This window comes from Mya arenaria, chromosome 6, assembly GCF_026914265.1.
Source record: "Mya arenaria isolate MELC-2E11 chromosome 6, ASM2691426v1".
In the NCBI taxonomy this organism is placed as follows: domain Eukaryota; kingdom Metazoa; phylum Mollusca; class Bivalvia; order Myida; family Myidae; genus Mya; species Mya arenaria.
The window spans coordinates 79,050,390-79,074,875 of NC_069127.1; the positions used below are offsets into that span (position 1 = coordinate 79,050,390).

Sequence of the window (24,486 nt, forward strand, 5' to 3'; positions counted from 1 at the left end):
GACAATTTTAATGAAACTTCATTGGAATGATCCTTTGTTGGTGCTTTTTCAAAATTGTTCAAAGAAATGAATTCCATGCAGAACTCTGGTTTCCATGGCAACCTAAAGGAAAAATTACAAAACTTTTTTTGGCAAATACTATGAAGCCTAGTGCTTAAATATTTGGTGTGTAACATTGTCAATTGGTTATCTACCATGTTTATTCAAATTATGCCCCTGGAGAAAATTGGCCTCAACCTGTTGGCTACAAGTTCATTATAAATACATTTTGTTAAAATCTGATAGTTATGTTAAGTTTACTCTTGAAGCAAGGGCAGCAAGTCTTGCTATATGGTCTCCCTTTTTGTTGGAGATTCCACTACTTTCTATTATTAGTAACAAGGGAATATATTTTAAATTTTATTAAGTCTTCAACATAGTCACTTCTGAGGTAATTATTGTTCTTTTTTTTAGGTTAATAGATTCAAATAATCATTATACTCTTTATTCTTTAGAAGAAATTTCATTTTTACTTAATAATAAATTTAATAATCAGACTTTTCCATTGAACTTCATGTAGATTATTGTTCATGCAGATGCTACAATCTTATCTCCTGTGTGGATAGTGTTATTCACTAATAACCTATATAAAGAAAAAAAATATTATCAATATTAGAAGGAATGTGATGTTGTCTTAGATGGGTAAAGGTGATAATATTAGTTGAAGGTGTTGAATGTGATCTGATATTTGATTTTTAGAGCTTAAGGCAGTTTATTGATTTTATTGGATGGTGCATTTTTTGTTGTTTGTGTATCTATACTAAAAGGTTTTTCAGTGTGCAAGCAATTTAACTTAGTTTTCACAGTGTGCAGGCATTTGAACAAAGTCCTGTCAGTGTGCAGGCAACTGAAAAAAGTCCTGTCAGTGTGCAGGTATCTGTACCAAGTGCTGTCAGTGTGCAGTCAATCACCAAGTCCTGTCAGTGTGCAGGAAACTGTGACAAGTCCTGTCAGTGTGCAGGGAACTGTGATAAGTCCTGTCAGTGATTATCCAGGCAACATGTTTGACCAGTAGGTTTTTATGCCCCCGAAGGTGGGCATATTAAAATCGCACAGTCCGTCTGTCCGTCCGTGTGTCTGGCTCATTAACTTGTATCCGTGCTTTAACTTTCTCTTGTATGGACAGATATTAATATAACTTGCCACATGTGTTCGACATACCAAGACGATGTGTCGTGTGCAAGACTTGTGTCCTTACCTCTAAGGTCAAGGTCACACTTAGTGTTTATTCACAATGGAATGCTGCATATAAGTACATAGAGTATAAGATGTCGTGTCCGGGCTATAACTTTCTTTTGTATGGACAGATTTTAAAATGACTTGCCACATGTGTTCAAAATACCAAAACAACATGTCGTGTGCAAGACCCGTGTCCTTAGCTCTAAGTTGAAGATCACACTTAGTGTTTATTCACAATGGAGTGCTGCATATAAGTACATGGAGTATAGGCTGTCGTGTCCGGGCTGTAACTTTCTCATGTATGGACAGATTTTAAAATGACTTGCCAAGACAACGTGTCATGTGCAAAGACCCATGTCCCTACCTTTAAGGTGAAAGATACACTAAGTGTTTATTCACAATGGAATGCTGAATATGAGGACATAAGAGTGTAGGCTGTCAAGTATGGGTGGTATTTTTTTATGTTCAGAGGCAATTTAAAATAACTTGCCATATGTATTTGAACGTAAAGGCAAGATAAACTTTTTATGTACTTGTTCATAGGTCAATGTCACATTTGGGTATTCGTCACATACTGTGACAGCTCTTGTTCAATATTCTTTGAGAAACAAGCTACTAGTATATTGATAACAAAGGTTAAACTCTTTTACTCAGGTGAGCGATTTAGGGCCATCATGGCCCTCTTGTTTTTTTAATTCTTTTATTGGATGAGGAAATATAAGTGGACAAACAGTTGCCTTGAAGGTTTATTTAAGCCATCCAATGTGGCTCATTTCGAAATCTTTTAAGTAGTCCAGATGTGATGGAACCTATACAAAATTGAAAGACAGAGCCTAGGTTTTTTGCCTGTAGCATCAATTATTAGGCCTACCTTTGGGTAAGGCATGGCTCTGCCCTGGTGTTCATTGCTGACTTATATAGAAACTTATTCTTCTTGACAAAACCAGAAGATAAAGGCCAAAGACATTTTTCATGATACATTGTCTAGTTTACTTTCATCAGGTTTGTGAAAAATGTGCACCTTTGGTCAATATTTGGGTAAGGGCTATTCCATTTAAACATAACCCCCGGTGGGGCGGAATGGTATCCATAAACTCTTCCTTTATACCAAGTTGGGTCATGTGTTATTCAGTTTCAACTGTTTTTCTATTTATAGTTACAGTGACCTTGACCCTAGGGACTCGAAACGCAATCCCATGAAAGGTTTCCATAAACTCTTCCTATAGACCAAGTTTGGTCAAGATATGTCAACCCTAACTAAAGTTATTCAGTTTCAACCGTTTTTCTATTTTTTGTAACAGTGACCTTGACCCTAGGGACCCCAAACGCAATCCCATGAAAGGTACCCATAAACTCTTTCTATAGACCCAAGTTTGGTTCAAGATAATTATGTCAACCCTTACTAAAGTTATTCAGTTTCATAGGTGAGTTTGACGCCCGCCCGCCCGAACAACGTTCGTCATTCTAATAACCAGGTTTTATGTGAAAACCTGGTTAATAACTGCCTTTCCCCCGGGGGTCTTGATTAACTGAAATAGTCCTTAATAATTCTTGCAAATATCAATTATATGTATTTTTAAACAATAGTTTCCATTCTAGTATCATTGCTTTATTACCCTAGAAAGAAAAACATGCAGGTATAGTTATTCAAAAATATCTGAAAAGTACATGGTTTTGAATTCAAAAATATCTGAAAACTAGAGGTATCACTGAAGGTGATTAATACCCCTGAATGCTACCTCTCATTATGATTATCATTGTATGAAGTTATATGCTATTCCATCTGGTAGTTTTCAAGTTACTGTCTGGTCAAAGGTTTGACAAACAAAAAAAAACACAGAAAAAGGCAATAACTCGGTAATTTGCTAAAATAGTGTAGTGATTCATGTACACTGAACTCCTTCTCATTGTGCTGTACCATTGTATAAAGTTTTATTACATTCCATCCAGTAGCTCCTTCTCATTGTGCTGTACCATTGTATAAAGTTTTATTACATTCCATCCGGTAGTTTTCAAGTTATGCTCCGGACAAGAAAAAAGTAACAAAGGGCAATAACTCTGTAATTGGCTGAAACATAGTTGTGGCTCCTGTACACTACACTATCTCTCATTATGATCTATCACTTATGAAGAATTATTAAATTCCATCCAATAGTTTTCAAGTTATGCTCCAGAGGAAAAAAGTAACAAAGGGCAGTAACTCTGTAATTAGCTGAAACAGAATTGCGGTTCCTGTACAATGCACTCCCTCTCAGTATGATCTAGCACTGTATTAAGTTTTATTAAATTCCAACCAATAGTTTTCAAGTTATGCTCAGGACAAGAAAAAGTAACAAAGGGCACTAACTCTGTAATTGGCTGAAATAGAAGTGAGGTTCCTGAACGCTGCACTCCCTCTCATTATAATCTATCACTGTACGAAGTTTTATTAAATTCCATCCAATAGTTTTCAAGTTATGCTCCAGACAAAAAAGGAAGTAACAAAGGGCAGTAACTCTGTAATAAGCTGAAATAAAATTGTGGCTCCTGTACACTGCACTCCCTCTCAGTATGATCTAGCACTGTATTAAGTTTTATTAAATTCCATCCAATAGTTTTCAAGTTATGCTCCGGACAAGAAAAAGTAACAAAGGGCAGTCACTCTGTAATAAGCTGAAATAGAATTGAGGTTCCTGTACACTGCACTCCCTCTTATTATGATCTATCACTGTATGAAGTTTTATTAAATTCCATCCAATAGTTTTCAAGTTATGCTCCAGACAAGAAAAAAGTAACAAAGGGCAGTAACTATGTAATAAGCTGAAATAGAGTTATGGTTCTTGTGCACTGCACTTCCTCTCATTGTGCTTTACCATTGTATGAAGTTTTAATAAATTCCATCTAGTAGTTTGCAAGTTAATATTTGGAAAACAAATTGACAGCAAAAACAACAAATAAAGGGCAATAACTCAGTAATAAGCTAAAGTAGAGTTATGGTTCTTGAACACTGCACTTCCTCTCATTATCCTTTACTATTGTATGAAGTTTCAATGAATTCCATCCAGTACTTTTCAAGTTATACTCTGGACAAAAAAAGGTAACAAAGGGCAATAACTCAGTAATAAGCAATAATAGAGTTACGGTTATTGTACACGGCACTTCCTCTCATTATGCTCTATCATTGTATGAAGTTTAATCCAATTCCATCCAGTAGTTTTTAAGTGATGCTACGGACAAGGTAAATTGCAACGGACCAACCGACAAACCGACCAAACGGTGACTCCAATAAAAACCTGCTGGTACCCGGTAGCGTTTTCAGACAATAGTGGCATTCACTTTCCAGTGTCTCTGCATTGACCGATTTTTTGGTTTATTATAAAAATACAAAAGGGTTTAATAAGCCGGATCATAAGCTGGAAGCACTATGAACTGTGTTTCAGTGTGATATTCTCGAGATAACTTTCATAATTCTTAACGAGGGTTGCAAACAAACAATTTGCATTCAACATTTAAATCATGACTACACATATGCCTAGTACCATATGAAAGTCTACTTAGGTTGATGCTTTTGCAATAATTCTCAGATAACTAAGGGGCATACCTCCAAAATTATTATTAAAGATGTTGTTGACCTATGTTACTGGGATTATGTTAAAAGCTCTACAGAACCAAGGCCTCGGCACTACCTCAACTTTTTCCCCCAGAAACACAGACAATTAAAAATAAGTAACAGAACTCAGTACAATGCATATATTTATTTACTGGAATTCAAATCAAAACTCTTAAACAAGTAGTCAGTGCATCTTCAAACTTAAGAATACATATTAAATTTACATATAAAGTCTCTACATGCATTATAACTGTCAGCAATAAACAGAAAGCAAGAAAATAAAGAAATAGACATCAAGTTTAAGAAAAAAATGGAGCATAAAACCCCCCCAGAAAATATTGACAAGCTGCCAGTGATCAGTGATACAGATCTTGATAAGTTTTCCAAAAGTTTTTGGCTTGTTTGCACATTTAAATGATTTGTTTGGTCACTTGTAACTATTAGATACTTACAGAACGAGCAATAAACATTTTGGCTAACTTTTGACTAAACCAAGGAAAATCAGTTTTCTACAATTCACTGCTGAAGAATTGTTCACCTTTTTTGCTCAAGAACTCAGAACACAACATTGGTAACAACAAAAAGCTATAAAATAAATAAGAAGTATTTACATCCTGTACACAACAACAGTTATCTTCGCATTTAACAATATTTACAGAAAAAATACAGCTTTAAAATGTTGCTCAGCTTTAAAATGAGCAACACTAGGGTTATTTTCTTATAAACAAAAAAGAAAGTCCTTCGTCTACTCATAATTCACATTAAGTTTCCATAATTCAGGGCTTGGTGTAAGATGGACATAGCTCCTTCTATATTTATATGGAGTAGAGTCTGTCTGGCACCAAGTCCTTCCACTGACTTAAGAAAAAGTTCCATATGAATGTTTGCCAAGAACACGCAAGACTTATCCTTGTACGTAATCAAAGGAATTCATGATGTTACTCAAACAGAGCTCTGTTACACATGCAAGGATAAGTATGTACCTTTTAAACATGAATTAAATGTTAATAAAACACGTACAATAAAACTTAGTATCTTTACTTTAAAATTAGTTACATGATCTATGTATAATTGTATATAGTGAAAGTGACACTCTTATTCAAAATCAATACATACACATGCATAACAAACGTAAATTTTGACTGATAAACCTTTAACTACTTACTAAATAATGTATTTATGGAAAATATTAATTACTCATAACAAGATTGTGACCGTGTATTTAATAGCAGAAAGCGCAAAAGTATTAAATGATTGGTGAATGCTAAAAGATTTACTGTGGTCTACTATAGTCTCATAAGGTTAAAATACCATGTTTTAAGCTCATTTCTTCCAAATTAAATTGGTATCCTTCATAAGAACCATTGTTTTCAACATTTATTCATCCTTCTTTTTGGAAAATTAAAACAATATTAATAATTGTGGTTAATATTATTTGGGAGTAAGAGTGCATCTTTAAGTGTATAAAAACCCATTATGTTCACTGTTATAATGAGTATTGACCTTAATGTATTTGATTTATTACTTTCCAAGTATCAAGCTTAAATACATGAGCTCATAGAAGTAGGTTAGTTTGATTAAATGATAAAATAACAAAACCAGATGTCAGTGTTCAAAACATAGAGACAGCGCGCTCAAACTACTCCACACTTTTGGTTGAAAAGTTTTGGCGAAACATGCATGAATCACTGTTAGATAAGATTTCAATGCAAATCATGATGTGCTGCGATATGTACATAAATTGAATTTGAAAGTATTTGAGGTGGTACGCAAACTTTAACATAAATCCTAAGTCGAAAAAGGGGCATAATTCTGTCAAAATGCTTGATACAGTGACCTCCTCCTGTGTACAGGTTTGGGGCATGATGTTGAACAAGTGTCTGAAATTTCAAAGCCTGATGTCAATGGACTTTGAAAATATTTGAGGTGGTACGCAAACTTAAACATAAGTGGTAACGCTGATGCTCCGGTGACTAGGATAGCTCTCCTTATTCTTTGAAAAGTCGAGCTAAAAATTAAGACTAAAATTATAACTGGGTTGACATTTAAATGCATGAAAATTGTTTCTTCATATTGTTTATGTCAGCTATTGCGATTGAACTAATGTGTTTCCTGAGTTTTTATACTGTCTATCTACATGTTTGTAAATCTACATGTATTTTACGCTGCTTCAGTATTGGTTCAGGAGTTGTAGAGCTTGGAGAGAACTTCGTCGACGTTCAGATCTGCCAGACTTTCCTGACTTATATCTCCTTCTAACTTGGGTCGCTTAGCCTGAAATAATGAAACAAATCCATTATAAAGAATGTACCTTTCTATAATCTTGCAAAAATTGAATCTTGCACCAACGGATGGAACGAAATGCAGACTGACTATACAATACTGCCTCAAAACCTTGTTGAGATGCCAACAGTAAAATATCTTAGACCTATTTGTCATTTGTATGCGGAAAGATGTATAGTTTAGTATGTAACCAATTAACATAAAGGAGTAACCAATTATAAATAGCCACAAGTGTCACCAATTTGTGAGGAGTATATTTGTCAAACTCAAAGGCTTTTAATCTCTAGAAATTTCAACCCTCCATGCTTAAGCACATGTACATGATACTGGTAGTAGAATTAATGAATTGTCGAATAATGTACCTCGAATGAACAAGAGCTGTCGTAAGACAGCAAGCTCGACTTCGCCGCTTTGACTTAGAAGTGAATACAATAACAATGTAATATTACCAAGTTTGGTCTATTTATGTCAAACCTAACTAAAATTATTCAATACATAAGGTGACTTTGATGCTGCCCTCCCACCACCCGAAAAATGACGCAAGTCATTCAAATAACTTGTTTTCCCATTATGAAAATGTGGTAAAGAATATACAAATATGCCTTTCAAACGAAATTAATATAAAATTAAAAAAAAATTAATAAAAAAAAAAATTCAAGGCCCATAAAGTATAGCCCTCCTTTTTTCCCTTGGTAAAAAACTGGTTAAGAATGTAAAAATGTGCCTGTCAAAAGAAATAAAAAAAATATATGTATATTCAAGGGACATAATTTGTATTTAGGGTTAAAATGGAGTTATGTTTCTTGTTGTAAGATGGTCGTAAATAATTTTGAATTTTATTATGTGCATTAAATGAAATGTATAGAAGTTTTTTTTATTAAAATCCCAACTTGCCCTAAACTTTTACTTGCCTAAAACTTTAGCCTAAGTCAATCAGGGGCCATAACTTGTATTAAGGATATGAAGTTATGTAACCTCATTGGGTGTTGGTCCTGAACAACTGTGTGAAGTATTAAGTCTATTGAATGAAGGGTATAGAAGTTATTAATAAATATCCCAACCTGCCCTAAAAACTTTAACCTAAGTTTTATAGTCAATCAGGGGCCATACTTTGTGTAAAGAATAATATGGAGTTATCTATCCTCATCATGTGATGGCCCTGAACAATTGTGTGAAGTATTAAGTCAATTGAATGAAAGGTATTGGACTTGTAAGTGAAAATCCCAACTTGCCCTAAAACTAAAACCAGACGCCGACGCCGGGGCGAGTAGTATAGCCCACCTATTCTTCAAAAAGTTGAGCTAAAAATCCACAAAATGTTCCATGCGAAAAATTTGATTGTAATTCTAAATGTACTCTATAAAATGCAGCTGAAGAAGATTACTGATAAATGAAAATACCTCCACTCCAGGTGACTCCTCCCTCTTTCTCTTCTTTTTCTTGTGACTGTGCCGATGTTCCCCGGAGTCTCGATGTTTGTGTTTATGTCCGTCTTCTCCAGTACTTTCCCTGTGACGATGTTTATGTTTGTGCTTCTTATGATGGCTCCCTCCTGACGTCACACTTCCATCTGCACTATGTCTTTCTTTTGGCTTCTTAACTTCACCATTTTCACTATCATTTTCTTTAGAACCTTTATCCTTACTCCTTTCATGCCGATGTTTGTGCTTGTGTTTTTTCTTCTTCTTATGAGTGGAACTTTTCTCTACAGTGGTGTCTGTGACATCTACTTGGCTAGTCAACACCGGTGCTATGTCACTTTGCCTTTGTTCAATGTCCACATGTTGATCAGATTGAGGAACAGCTACAGATGGGGGTAATGGATCCTCAGATTCTAAATGAGTCAAGACCTGATCATTAGGTTCTTGTTTATTCGTTGAATGTTCAGAATTTTCAGCTTCGCCAGGAACTCTGACACACTGCAAAGCCGAACCATCACAATTTTCATCTGCAGATCGATGTACCTCTGCAGTAACTATCATTTCATTGTGTAACGAATGTTCAACAGTTTGGCAGTTAATGTTTGTATTTTTTTCATATTCAGCTTCGTTTATCTGGGGATTCATACTTTCTGTTTCCATAATATCTACCAAATTACTGATGCTTTTTTCCAATTCCTCTCTGTCAGGAACTTCAATATTTTCCTCGTTTTCTGACTCGTAACCAAACAATTTGACATATAATGTCTGTTGTTCAGAATGTGTCTCTGAGTAATCATCAGTAAAATGTACATGTTTAGCCTTCACTTCAGTAGAAACTTTATCCTTAACTTCTTTCACAGTTACATCTTTCATTTCATCCTTTATCTGGATTTCCTTCACTACTGGCTTTTCAGAAGACACACTGCAGCTGGTTTTCTTTCTGTTCACTTTTTTCTTTGGATCTGTCTTATGTTCAGTGTCTATGATTTCTTCATTGTTTGTTCCTAATACCATGCTTGGATTATGTCTGTACAGTTTATCTATAATACTGTTCACCCTCTTTGCTGTTTTCTGTGCTGTCTTACCTGCATTAGGTTTCTCTTCATATTCAGATGCTTTACAATTGGATTTCTCATCATTTTCAATTCCTTTCTGATCTAAATTCTCCGTATTTTTTGTTGGAGACTTAAACAGAGATCTTCGCCTTGGAGGAGTTAAGGGGGATTTCATCAATTCTTCAAGCTTTTTCTGCTTGCTTCTTGTATTCGGTGTAATCTTCTTTTGCCAGTCATGTAACATTTCTTGTATACTAGCTCTCCTAGGCGACAGGACTGTCTCAGACAGGCTCTTGGTTGGTGTTAATCCAACCTTTTCTAACATTTCCTCCTTGCTTGGAGTGAACTCCACTTTTTCTGGTGAAGCCTTCTTTGGTGTGCAAGGCTCTACGACAGGAATGAGACTTTCTTCTTCATCTTCCTTTGTATCACAATGACTATCTGCTCTTATCTTCTTTTGCAGAGTAGCTAGAGGTACATCATCATCCTGTGGACTGCTGCTTTGGTCCAGTTCACTTTTCTTCTTGAACAGATTCAAACTCCTCTTTTTTGGACTTCTGCTTTTATCTGTTTCTGTGCTGTCCTTGTTATGTACAGGAAGTTTGACTAGTAATCTGTCTTCTGATTTTCTATTTTTGATGGACTTAGTGACTTTCTTTGCTTTCGACACAACAAGCTTGGGCTTAAAAGTGGTTGTATCTTTACTGTTGGCCGAATTTTCTATTTTCTTTATATCTGGCTTTTTCACTGATCTTAAATTTCTGGAAGATGGTGACATCTCGTCATCTTCATTATTGTCTTGTTTTTCATCAGTGCCATGTTCAGCTTTTTCACTTGGGTTATTTTTCTCCTTTTCTCCATCTCTTTCAACAATGAGTTCAGTTTTATTTAAATTTGTTTCTTCTGGATCAACTGCTTCAGCATTATCACCAGTTTCCATTGGCTTAATACTTCCAAGTTGTGAAATAGCCTTAGTACTAGATATTGCACTTGTGGGAGTAAAATTCTGTTGACATGTAGCTGGCATCAGATTACTTGCATGGACAATAATGACTTGTGGAGTTACTTGTTCCCGGGGTTTTGGACAGATCTTCCGGAAGCTACCCAATTCATCCTGAATGGCTAAGGGTCCAAAGTCTAAGCTTCTCACATGGGCCCTATCAAAAACATTATTGTGAGTTATTGGAGTTGCAATAAGTTTTTCACTCATATCAAATTCGAATTCTTTTGATTGAGAAATATTTCCATTTGGAGAGTTCTTAGTGCCCTGACTTTGTGGATTCTGGTTTTTATTCGGTGAATTGGAATCATCTGACTTTTTCTTCCTTCCTCTTTTCTTTTTACCATTTGCATCCAAACCCGATTCAGTGTTTTCAATATTCTGATTAACAACTGGAGTAACTGTTGGCACTAGGTTAATAGTAGCATTAGTTGTAATCACATTACCATTCTGCATAATGGTGTACTGTGTACAGGAATTTAAATTCTGATTCCACATATTAATAGTGTTGGCATTGTTCAGATCTGTTTTAGCAAGGCTAGCATTGCCCTGTTGTTCAGCAGCATCTTGACAGCCCAAGATAGGAACATCAATCTTAGAGCCGCCAGGAGACAGTATGGTAATACTCTGATTGCTTTGTATAGCATGCTCAAGTTTCTTCGGTGTCATCTGCAGGGGTACAAATGCAGGTTTGAGGACATTCTGCTGTGTGCTCATCTCCGTCTGAGGCTTAGATAGGAGGCTCTTAAGTGTGGAGAATGATCGATTCTTCTTGGACCCTGCAAAATAAGGAAATGAACTAAGGCCATATAAAAAAAGATCTGTGGTTCTGGTTACCCAATTGACACTATTTTTGTCTTGTCCCTATCTTTTTATTAACTATAAAACATGTGGCACTTTTATCTGTACAAGGTTAAATTGTTTTGAGTTACTTTCTTGTCATCACTAATGTCACCATACACAACAGGGCTTCCAAATGTTTTAAATCTCCATCGATCCAGGCCTGTCACAATGTAAATTGTGTCAATATTTTTATGCAATGTAGCAATTCAAATGCGGCAGTACTTGAGTACAGTCACAACCATCTTACATTGTAATTTATACAAAATTTACTTTATTTGAGATTTTTATCAAGTTTCTGCCGCATATCCAAGGAGGAACACAATTAAATGACCTTTTTCAAACTTATATCACACCTTTTTTCCCATTTTTGCGCAGTTTTCCCTTCTTGCCCTTTCCTTGCCCATGAGCCCGGGCCCCGACAGTCGTGGTGTTGGGACGAGGCAAGCTGATGCAATCTAAAAACAACATGAGGTTTGGGATAATAATTTATTAAGAAACAAATATAAGAGTACCATCTACCGATCCCAAAGCAAACTTAACAAGGTGAGGATACATGTATTGGGATAAATGACTTATTAAGAAACAATTACATAAGCACCATCTACTATCAAACTTTTCAACATTGACAAGTTCAGCGTACTGAACACAAAATTACCCTCTGCATTAATGAAATTAATATTATGAAACTTTCTGTTTCATAATTTTCTTTATCAAAAGGAATACAGTGATAGTCACCTGACTACTTACCAATAGTGTTCTCTATGGTGGAGCAGGTGCTGGTATACGCGGACCCTTCAGGAGCCAGGGACGCGGTGTCAACTGTACATAGGTCCGCCGCATCACTCAACAGGTTCAGATAACCTGAATCTGAAATAAAGGTGTTACTCTGTACCAGGGTTGTTTAACATAGCCTGTCTGAGGACCTGTTATCTGAACGCTTCTTAAGACTTCGAGTACATGTATATGTGATGGCAGAATCCTAAATAACTGAATGGAAACATACTTTTATAGTCATTCGCCTATTTTTATTAGAAAATATAAGACCACAAGGTCATTTTTGCTAGCATTAGATATGGTATTGTATAAGTCTTAAGAAATAGTATAAAATGTACCTTGGGGGTTTAGAAGATGAAAATCTGAGTTAGTTTTCGTGTTGGTTGTAGTCTGTTTTGGTCTGTAGGAGCTAAAATACGACTGACTACTATCCCCCGGCTGCAGAATGGTTTTCCTTACATGTGGCCCGTTTGTCTGCCTCATGATAGGACTGCCTGGATGGATGTCAGCTTTTACCAGCGGACTGCAGTTGGATGGGATGTTTTTGCTAGAAATGGTGGCATGTTGTGGATGGATGGGTGAAGATGCGTGGGAATGTAGCCTCACACTGGATGGTCCATGGGGAGTCGAATGAAGCTGCTGGTTAGAGCTGGGACTGGAGAGCTGCATGGGAGTGGAAGGTTCAGAGTGGAGCAGGTCCTGGGAGATGGGTGTAGCAGGATTGCTATGTAAATAGGGGTTCTCAGACTGGTACCCAGGAGAATGTGACTGTGATGCTCCACTAGACTGGGTTGTCTGCCCAGTAGGGCTGAACGGCTGGGTGGCTGGTGTGCTACTGAGATTTTTCCCACTGGACCCAGCAGAATGTATCGGGCTACTACCCAACTCATTTCCTCTGAGCATTGGTGTGAAGTTGATGGGTGCAGAGCTTGCACAGGGTGTTGAGGTGACCAGTCCTTCATGTTGCCTCTGTATACCCTCAAGTGGGAAGGAGGGTGCAGGGGAGAACAAGTCCTCCTGTGAACCCAGGTAGTGGGGGGAGTTAGCCGCCATACTCGCACACTCCTCATGGATCTCTGTAAACACAGTTGTACTGCTGTTATGATAAACCAAGGAGAACCTTAGTCATACATGCAGGGTTTTAAATTCATGTTCAGTAAAACCATGTTGGCTCGATATCCCAGGGACCAACCAAAATACTTCGAGCCTAACAAATATTTAGCCAATTAGGAATGCTTACAAAGGGTACAACAAAGTCCTTGACATCCAGTCCAAGCCAACAAGGAAATCGAGCCAAGAGATATCAACTGTACTTGTAGTGAAACAAGCAAATTGATCTGTTGATCTATACGCTTATATAAATGACTGCAATAGTTCAAGGATCAAGTTTTAGGTTTAAAGCTAGAGATATGGAGGGATGCTGCAGAGTGTCCCATTTTGGTAGCACCATTCTACCCTCATGGAGACCAGCAAGTGTACCCTGCTGCCTTCAAAAACTAAAATACTTTAGATAATGAAATATTTTCTTGTTTCGATTTAAACTTTTCATATGATTATAAATTAACATATATGTCTATGTGAACATGCACAACCAAATCTGTTTTAAAATAAAACTACATCAAGCAAATCAATGTACAATTTTGCACAGTAAGAGAAAGTATTCTAAAGATTACTGTCATATGTATAATTGTACATATTTCGCTATTACTGTGAAATCGTTAATGTTCGTGGGGCATTAATGTTCGTGGTTTTCCTGGGTTGGGTGATCCAGGAATTCAAGATCCCACAAATATAAACCTTTTATTCACTTTTTCAAATACCGTGTTATGTACTTGTACATAGTCTAATTTATTTGTTATAGAGGCCACAGTATACAGTGTTAATATCCGTCTCATTGTATATCTTGCAGTGATTTTTTTTCGTGAAATTTACAGCCGAATAACGGCTTTTTCCCCTCGCCGAATATTGTCCAATTTTCCCAAAAAATGGTCATATTTTCCCCAAAAAAGGTAATCAATTCCCCCCAGAAATGAATAAAAAATACAAATATGAAATGTGCTTTTTGTTTTTATTTCGTAAAACAATGTATTTTAAACACGATGCGAACGCGCAACAATAGCAGGAACCGGTTCGATCCGGGATAAGGCCCGTGAAATACACCGTTTCTGATCATCATCACCGAGATGCAAGTAATTCATTTAATGACACTGATCAATTTGTTTACAATTTACGACGTTTGGACTTCAACTTTCTGGCAAATAATAACATATAATAAGTGATAGCATTACCTTATAGCAAAATGTAACATTCAACTTAAAAATTTAATCATAAATATATGTCACATAATAGCAAATACTATGTTAAAAGACTCAACAAAAGTGTTTTTTGTTACTTATGTATGATTTCAGTGTAACTTTGTTTATTGTGTTTTTTTAAGATCTTGCATTTAATTAACATATCACAAGACCAGAAAGCTGAAATTGCAATTTGTTTGGTGAGAAAGTGATAATGCTTAATAGGGATCATTTGGCACAAAAATAATGTTTTACATGTTTTGATGATAGTAACTGTCATTAAAGAGAGTTGAAACAGTTTTAATAGGTGTCTTTGTTACTGCATGGTTATTTTAAATGACCATTTTAATGTTCATTGTATTTTCCCAATTTTGGGAATTAACGCGCCTATTTTCCCAATTGTAAAGCCACAGGTGGTTTTGAAAATTTAAATAAAATCACTGTCTTGCTATCATTGTTTTGTTAATATATTATATCAGCCTTTAACAAATAATAAACCGAATCATTTTTATGTGTTTTATGAACCAAAAAACTGAAGCACGTGCCTAAACATGTGCTGTTAATGAAAATCTCCAAGTTCAAGATGTGAGTGATGAGTGTCGGTTCTGGATTTTTTTCTTTAATGAAATGATTAATCGATTACATTGGAGGTTACTTATTTTCCAACATGACAATGTACAAAACATAGCTTTTAATATACTTATTAAACAAAAACGTGTGAATAAATATTGAAATGAGATGATATTCAAAAGTGATTGGATTTGTAGACATCAGCAATCTTTAGGGATTATTTACTCAAATATCCTTCTTGGTGTTTTCAAAGTTTGCGAAATTCTTAACTGGCATTCAATGGCTTTGCCTATCCGTATTTATGATCAGGGTACATATTCTTTTATGACCTTAATTTCTAATTAAATCGATAATTGACATGGGTATATGCACTAATTGGCATGTCATACCACTTTAGGGAGTGCCATAAGCCAATGACGTAGAAGATGGAAATCACGGACCAGCGTGTGGAGGTAATGCAGACGATCTAGACAATCGTAGTTTCGATTATTTTTTTTTTTTTAAACGAAAAACCAATAATTCAAGTACCCAAGAAATTGTATTTTTTCGGCAAACCACGAAATTTCATGCCAACGAATATAAATGATTTCACAGAAAATGTTTTCTGCACAGTTACTTAATATTTTTAATGGTTGTCATCGTAGTTCAATATTTTATTATTCAATGTTATAAACAATCAAGACTGACATTGAACTCCTTTCATTCAGACATCTAGCTGTATATTTCACATACATAAGACATTACCATGAATACTCCGCTCCAGCTCCTCAATCTCAGCTTTCATCTCGGCCTCAGATCGCTCCTTCTTAAAGCCTTCCATGAATGTTGCTCGATCTGTAAAAATTGTGTGAAATATCTATTGTTACTGGTTGCAATATTTCTACTATAACTGAGCATTTGACCTTCAGCTCATTCAAAAAAAATGATGGAGGTTTTGTTGTTTTTTGGGTGAACTAGACGAACATAATTCCTCTAAAACAAATGTCTAAACATCAATTAAAAAAGATATAATATTGAATTGAATTTAAACTTAATTTAATCTGAATATAATTGGAAAACCCGAAAACATGTGGCAAAATTCTGTTCATTCTGCAGAAATAATAAATAAAAAGCAAACAAACACAACAAACTTCAAATGACACATGCACGATCATTAAACAAAACATTTAATACAACAATGTGATGTACAACAATGACCACCAGCATCATAGTTTGTGTTCTTAGTTTATTGCTGTTATTCTGAGATACAGTCAAACCCTGCTGGCTAACTCTCAGAGACCAGTGAAAAAATACCTCAAGCCTCGGACAACTAAAGCCAAGTTGGATTGTTTACCTTCAGTATAAAGAAATCGGTCCTTTACATCCAGGTCAAGCAAATTCAAGCCATGCGAGTTCGAGATAACACGGTCTGACTGTAGAACATCAGAAACTATAGGGATAAGACCTCAACTCACCTGTACCAAACAACTTAAACAAAGACTCGTAAACTGGGTCGCTCATGTCCAATTTCTCGTGCAGGACTTTAGTTTCGAAGTTGGCACCCTGAAAAAAACAACAAACCAAACTAAACTTCAAGAAAACTACCTTTCTGTGGAACCTGGAACATGGTCAAGGTGTTCCAGATTAATTTGCATGCTTTCTCAATAGAAGTAGGCCTAGCTACTTCCAGCATGGTCTGAAAGTTATAAACAATCATGTACATGAATTTGTCAAACCTGCTTATCACAGATAATGCAAACATTGGAGTAGCTTGTTACTTCACGAGCATACTTGTTGATTAAATATCAATGCATTTATTTCATATTACAAGTTAAGAATTATATTATTATTTTTTTTTATTGAGTACTGACTTAATGATTTAAAAATGAAATAATATACTACCAAATATACTTTGTCAAGATCTTTTTCTAACAAAAAGCACTTTTTCTTGCAAATGTCACTCAAATATTGCTGTTGTTATTAAGTTTTATTCTCCTTCATAAGTTGATGACAGTTTAAACAAAATTATTTTTATGGCTGGAGGACTTTTTTTAAAAACTAGGGTCCATGGCATTGATTAGGTAGGGTCGGATTACCCGAAACCATTTTTGTTTGTTAGTTGTTTCATGTTATGTAAAACCTTGTGTTGGAAATGGGTCCAAAATTTTACTATTGATTTATTGGAGATCGAACATACATTTTATAATGTTTTTGTCTGGCATGTCTGATATGTCATTTTCATTCATGTACTATTGATTAATTACTTTAATTTAAAGTTGAGAATCTAAAAGCCAGTATCAATTTTTAAAGGTAAGAAATACTCCAAAAAATATCTAAAATGGCTCACAATAATATTTTTCCAACTATAAAGACAAAATCACTATATCTTTTCAATCAATTTTTGATTATAATTGATAATAAAACAAAACTAGTACTGCAAGTGTAGAGTGTGGCCTACTATTTCGAGTATTTCCTCCAGTGAGCGTGAGGCTGTGATGGTCTCGAGTTCCTCCGCGGTCAGTTTGTGTTCTGTGTCCTTCACCTCCGACCGTGACTCTGTCTCCATGGCAACTGGACCTTTCTTGAACACACCTTGAAGTCAGAAAATAAACTTGGATTAACAATTAAACTATTATTATTGGTTTCTGAAATACAAGTTCCAATTATATAAAACCAGTAAATTCTCTGGTTGGGTCAAAGTTAGCTGAAATGTTTATTGATTGGTCAATATTTCAAGACTCGAATTTAGCACTTACACTCGCAAAATGCAGTAACAGTCATCTTTTACAATGAAAAATTGATGGTATTTACAATTAATATATAAGCAGTACTAATTAGGCTATTGTGTACACATACTTTTGGTGACAACAGAATTACAGGTCTGCGCAATTTTCTCGTGCAGTCTTGTGTCACTCAGGATTTGCTGGAATATCTGGAAAACAAATGCTTAACTTACAAAATCTTATCAATACTCAGTTTTTAAAGAAATATTGCTTCATTTCAAATGAAAACTTTGAAAGGTTACTTATAGCTAACAGACTCCTAATTCTTCTATAACAAAATGAACAGTCACCTATGATCCAACAAGTTCGCAGTTAGACTTCATCACTTTAACACAACATTCCATCCACATTACACACATAGGATTATTGCATATGTGAAACACAACAGTACATACTGGCTGTTCCTCTATATGCTTGATGCTGTGGGAGGCCTCTACCGGAGACAGGTCACTCGCTCTTTTTCTAGGAGTCTTCGGCCTAAAAAAAGTAGTTGTGATTAATTATGTACATAGAACTACTTGCACTTTACACAGTCATCTACATAGTCATTATGAAACAACCAAAGTACAGCCTTAATTTTTGTTGCATGAATGAACTTCTGAAGATATAAGGTCACATGCTATGTAATTGGAAATAAAGACAATCGTCAAAAGCTCAAACCTCAAAAATGTAACCTATTAGTTTTATACATGACATAATTTCTATTTTAATTTATTGTTGAATATATCTAAAATCCAGAGACTATGTAAGTAGTTTGACTCAGTAATACTCTGCAACATCTGTGACTGTGCATACTTTTTCCTGCGAGGTGACCGTGTCGAGGCCTCGTGGTCCATTAAGAGTTTTATTGGTGTGACCATGTGACTGTCCAACAACACTCGGTGGGTATCCGACTTCTCAGGGGTGGCAATGACCGTTTTAGTTGAATCTACATAGGAAAAACATGTTATAAACAATTCATGACATTTTTTACAGATTTGATTTTGACAGTTTGATTGGATAAACCAGTAAAAAGTTTGATAATGCAAAGCCTTTATAGAACTACGATTCATTTAAATTACATGTATTCCTGAATTAACATCTTAACATTTAGAATATGGGAAATTTAAAACTGTCCTAGGCAAAATTAATTCTTCACAGATATCAGCTTAACATAATCACATAATTAGCATTAAATGTAGTGCAAGTAGATGTGTACTAAACATACCATTATTTTCCACACGTCTAGAAGACTTAACAGGTGACGGGTCTCTTTTGACATCTTTTGAAACCTGTTTGGAATCTTTGGAAACATCATCATAGGCATCCACTTTTACTGTGTGGTTAGAAGTTCTTAACAAATTAAAATCATTAACAGTGGGTGAATCTTTAACACTAACATTTAAACTTGAACACGTGTTAACATTGTCATGAGGAGAAGCACTAGTCTTGCTTGGGCAACTGTCAGCTCCAGATGTTTCATATGATTTAGCAGGGGTGCATGACTGCAATCTCACTGAAAGGCTTGAGTCAGATTTCTTACAATCAGAATTTCTTTTTTCAGGGCTTCTTTTTGAGCTGCTAGTCCCCGAAGAGACTGAAGGTCTTTTAGGTGAAAACAAAACTTTCTTTGGCAATGTGAAGTGAGCTTCATGCTTCCTTGGGGAATGATTAGTAGTTTTTTGGTCACCCCTGTCTAACTGACATATCTGTGTTTCTGCCCTATTGTTACACTTATCACTGCTGCCAGGTTGAACTTTTTTACCACCAGAAAGAGTTCTGTTTTTCTTAAGAGGTGATTTTCTCTGAGACTTGGTGACATCATTGTCGCCTACTAGAGTGCCATCAGGGGAACTACCGGTACTCAGCTGGCTGCAGTAGGAATCTCTGGAAGATTTCTCTGCAATAAAAATCACAACTGCCTGTCAATCTTAAATTGATTAATGTCATTATGATGCAAAATAAAAATACATTATCAATTTATCATTTATAACTGTATTTTTCAAATGAAATTTAGTCTTACTGACTTCATTGAGTGACAAAATAGATATGGACTTAATATTACTCTTTCAAAAATACTTACATGAACAATTCATGAAAATAAAAAGAATTTTCATGATTGAAAAAAATCTATAAATCATGGAAATAAAATTATCATGACAATTCTACAAGATTAACAAGCAAATTGATTGACACCTGTGACAGCCCTTTTGTGTCATTTTAGTTACATACTTTAGCAGATACCCTGAGGTACACTGATTACATCCTAATTGTTTCAAACATAAAACTAAGAAAGTGTTCATTGATACAAATAGTTCCTGATTTGAGACTGTATACAGGGTATCATGATTACTGGCTTCCTTGTATCACTTTATCATAGAAATGGGGTTTAAAATAACAAATAATCAAATTGAAGTTAAAATAACAAATAATCAAATTGAAGTATTAGCAACATAGAATCATTATCATGATAATCTCAGTGTAAACTTCCATTTATTAAAAAACATTATTTTTAACCCATTTCATTCTGAGACCCACTAAGATATGATACATTGAATATCTGCGTATATTCCAATAACTGATAAACCATCTGGCAGTATATGACCCTTGTGCTGTCTTTATCATTTGTAAAATACCATATGTAGCTGACATATTTGGAAAGGAAATAAAAACCTGCACATGATAATGTATTCTTAATACATTAGTTATTGCAAGTTAAACAAGTGAATATAACCAAATTAATTAATATTAACTATTTCAAAACTAATTTCAAAGCAAAATATTACATATAAAAACTTTTCTAATAGCATGTAATGGAAAATGAAAATGAAAGTTTCTAAATTTATCTATCTTTATAAAGAAAGAATTATGAAAATATTCCAAATCTGTAAAAAGGTATGACAATCTATATCAACTAAGTCCACTTTGTAGCAAATCAGGTAATAGGATGTTCAACGCGATGTTCAGCCAAGCAGTTGGTCTCCTCAACCAAGTTCCCAGAAATTTTGGCCTCATAACATTTCAATTGATCCAAGACAGTGGTGCATGGTCTGGCATCCTCAAGGTGAAGTTCTTTAGGACCACCATTCTTTGTATGCAAATTTTAAAACTCCTTGAAATTGTTAAAAACCATCACCAAATGTCATCATTGGCATTTCTATCAATTTTTTAATATGTCTTCTTGGTTTCTACGAAACTATTTCACATAATCTGTGTCATTACACCTCAATACCTCTACTGTCACTCAAGTCAGAAGACCATTCAGTTAAAACATTTTTTCTTAATTTTAAAAATCTGTTATGCATGATAATTTTCTGCCCAGCCATCTGCCCATAATATCTGGACAGACCGAAAAACTTTACAAACGGAAACAATCAAGTGAAGGCGAAAATAAATATAGTGAAAGTTCAGTAAATCAAAAGCTATGCCCTTTTGATGTATCACGAATGTAATGGGTAACCAAAATGTTTTTCCTGCATTAAATTGGTTTAATAAAAGATAAATTGTACTTGTTTACCCTTTTGTTTTAATCGTCCCCATTCATCTAGCAGGAGAGTTAGCTGAGGTAGATGTGTCAGTTGTGGATTTCGGCCCATCTTTATCAATGCATAATATTCTTGTAGCAGGGAACATTCTTTCATAAAGCAGGTGTATGTCTTGTAATAACTGTTGTCTCTCAGGTAACCTGTTAAAGACAAACAAAAGTTTTACACATGGAATAACACACCAGTCCGAATTCCGAAGATAACCAGATGGACCAACCATTATACGTCACTTTCACTTCCAGTGATAAGAAAGCATTTATAGTTCATATATCAGGGGTCAAAGAGACGGCTTTAAGTACAACATAAACGAAAAAAATATTGTCAAAACTTTACAGACTTACTATCTGGAAAAGCTTCTCTGAAAAAAATGAACGAAAAATGGTGTTTATCTTACTAAGTACAACTCTGGCGATGTCTGACGGTAGAAAAAAGTCCATTTTGTTTTAAAGTCGTCTTATAATTTGAAGTTACATTTGTTGTTTGTGATGGCGGGCATTTTTACACTTTACGGTAGCTTGCATATACTTGATTAAAATATAATATAAACCGGGTTTGATCGATTGTCACACGGGCAAGCGGTCGATCTATAACGCAGTGACCTCCCCGTAAATGAGAAAGGTAACTCACGTTAGATCGGCAGTGTCAGAACAGTTCAACAGTGTTGGGATATTTCGATGGATGTACCATTCAAATTCTACCTCTGAGTTTATTTCGATCCCTACTGATTTCCGCAAAACTTCAGTGAGAACACAACGATTATCACATACATGTATATGAAACGAATGTTTTAACTATTACAGCCTTGAAATACAATTAACTACCAGCAATAATATGTATGTGGCGATTTTTTTCATGATCACAAACGCCTAAGAAATAAAATGCACCGTAGCACGGGTTCGTTTCGAAATAATAATAAAAAAGTATTAGTTGATATCAATTATGAACTTAATTCATTTATTTACTGTTACGAATCAAACGGTTCCAACATTTGATCAAAATATGCTGACCTCCATAAACGAATATTAGCGCTTTGTTTTATGAATACAGATGTCTTCTGGAAATCATGACATTAAAGAACTTTACAGATGGTTATTATAACCCAACTCAACTTATGTCAACGACTTTATTCACCCCGTTTCTGATTATAATTATATATAATTGAACAGTACAAATGGTAACATATACATTATACATTTTTAGGTATTTTAATTATACACAATGGTTGTAGGCTGTAAGTTTGTATTGCTTAAATTCTGTGGGTAAATCTCGTATATTTTACTGCCATAATAATACACTAAACAAACGTGGTCCACCACAGAGAGGCAAACGATATACAAGAAACTTGAAGAAGCAGGAGGTTGTTTACAAATTATTATACGTATATTTATATGCTCTCAACTTCTAATGCTGCTGTACTTGGAGAGCTAGGACGATTTCAATAAACTTTGTTATGTAAAATCAGAACACTTAAATTTTGGTGCAAAATTAAATCTTCCCCAACTTCGCTTACTAAAGTAAATAGTATATATTGTGAACAAGTTAATGGTGTTACTTTTGTTTACTGCAACGCTAAGGATAACTGGTCTAAATATGTAAAGAATATGTTAGACACCATTGGTTTTAGTAATGTTTGGTATACTGATCAAATTAACAATTCTTGTGTTAAAGCAATAAGACAACACCTTCACGATCAATATGTACAACACTGAACTGATGCTATTCATTTACAACCGAAGTTAAATTATTATAAACAATTAAAGTTAAATTTGAATTTGAAAAGACGGGCAGAAAAGTATGTTGATTTAAATATGAATTATACATATTGAATCGCATTATCGAGATTGCGGCGATGTTCTCACTCTCTTGAAATTGAAGTTGGAAGGTTCAATAATGTTGCACGTTTAGAACGAAAATGTAAACTATGCAGTACTAATATGGTTGAATCTGAATTTCATTATTGCTTGCTTGTCCTTTTTATAATGATTTACGTCTACAATATAATATATACAATTCATGTAATATCCCGAATACATGTAGGCTTGTTTTACACAAACAATACAAGATATGTTTATAAATAGATTTACAATGCTTTTCTACGACGTTCTGTCAGCATTGATGCAGTTGCTTCATAGTTAGATAGTACAATAAAGTAAATAATTATTCTGTTCCAGCGTCATATAATAATTATATGTAAGTATGTGTCTCTTTTGTATTTGACACCTTTTCATTTCTATCGCATCCTATGTGTATTGTTCATAGCGAAAGCTTATGTATTGCCGATATTGCCAATAAAACTTGAAAACTTGAAACTTTAATCGTGGTATACTCCGGAAATCGCTCTTGGTGCAGTAGCATAAACATGTACATATAAAAGCTGCATAGTTATTGAAGCCAGTAAGAAACAGCAAAATGTAACCTTGATCCATAGATCCCGTATTATTTTACATAAAATTATAAACTATATTCGAACAAACATAAATATTTTTATTTATTTAAATAATGTGAAGCGAATATAAAACAACATTTCAAAATTTCGATAGTTTGTTCTGTGTCCAGCAAAGGTTTGATCGGAGAGGATAAAGTGTCGCTAAAAATGACTCTCGGGTTATTCATAATAGCGTTTTTTTTTTATCTGAATTGGAGTGGAATTCACTAAGAACATGGGTCAATTCCTCTTGATAGGTTGTTCCACAATTAATTCAAGTTCTGTTCGCAAGCACTGCGGATCTACACCAACGTTTATCGTGATTTTATGTTAACAGTAGGAAAGTTCATTACACATTATTAAATGAAATATCCCTTTTGTCTTTATGATAAACTTATCTACATGCATATGTAAAAGTGCATGGCATGATAATGTCAGCGGATAATGTCAAAATAAACATCGCATACTTGTAGCCAAACATAGAATTTCGAAAGTCTCATTTGAAAACAGAATACCGATATCAGGGCTGTTTGACTATTGAAATGGTATACATGATGATAGAGGGGGAGTAAAAATATTTTGCCGAACTATTGTGAATGTATAGCCTTCTCCAACCAAACATCTCATACGGTACGTGTTTGGTTGTGATGGAATCACTATTATAACATCATGTCCGTGTCTATTTGGAGACCATCATCATAGCAATTTCCAATTTATTTCTCTATAGG

At 34.8% G+C, this 24,486-nt stretch overlaps 1 protein-coding gene across 1 annotated transcript; it reads right to left on the reverse strand.

Moving 5' to 3' along the window:
- Positions 1–4,939: 4,939 nt before the first annotated feature.
- LOC128239379 (uncharacterized) lies at positions 4,940–21,842 on the reverse strand. The gene is made up of 14 exons (XM_052956000.1): positions 21,728–21,842; positions 21,306–21,473; positions 19,017–19,688; positions 18,605–18,737; positions 18,205–18,286; positions 17,883–17,958; positions 17,485–17,618; positions 16,502–16,589; positions 15,792–15,881; positions 12,522–13,259; positions 12,157–12,276; positions 11,763–11,864; positions 8,491–11,345; positions 4,940–7,081 (listed from the first exon to the last, which is right to left on the reverse strand). Exons 1-14 carry the CDS (start codon positions 21,768–21,770, stop codon positions 6,989–6,991), a joined length of 5,394 nt encoding a protein of 1,797 aa, XP_052811960.1. The 5' UTR covers positions 21,771–21,842; the 3' UTR covers positions 4,940–6,988.
- Between the last annotated feature and the right edge of the window lie 2,644 nt (positions 21,843–24,486).

Excerpts from the sequence above, each read along its gene's own strand:
- LOC128239379 (XM_052956000.1), bottom strand. The coding sequence starts at position 21,770 with ATGGACTTTTTTCTACCGTCAGACATCGCCAGAGTTGTACTTA. Across the intron at positions 18,738-19,016 it reads TAGACGTGTGGAAAATAATG|ATTCAACTAAAACGGTCATT; the intron begins GTATGTTTAGTA and ends TTTCCTATGTAG. Across the intron at positions 7,082-8,490 it reads AGGAGTCACCTGGAGTGGAG|GCTAAGCGACCCAAGTTAGA; the intron begins GTATTTTCATTT and ends TCATTATTTCAG.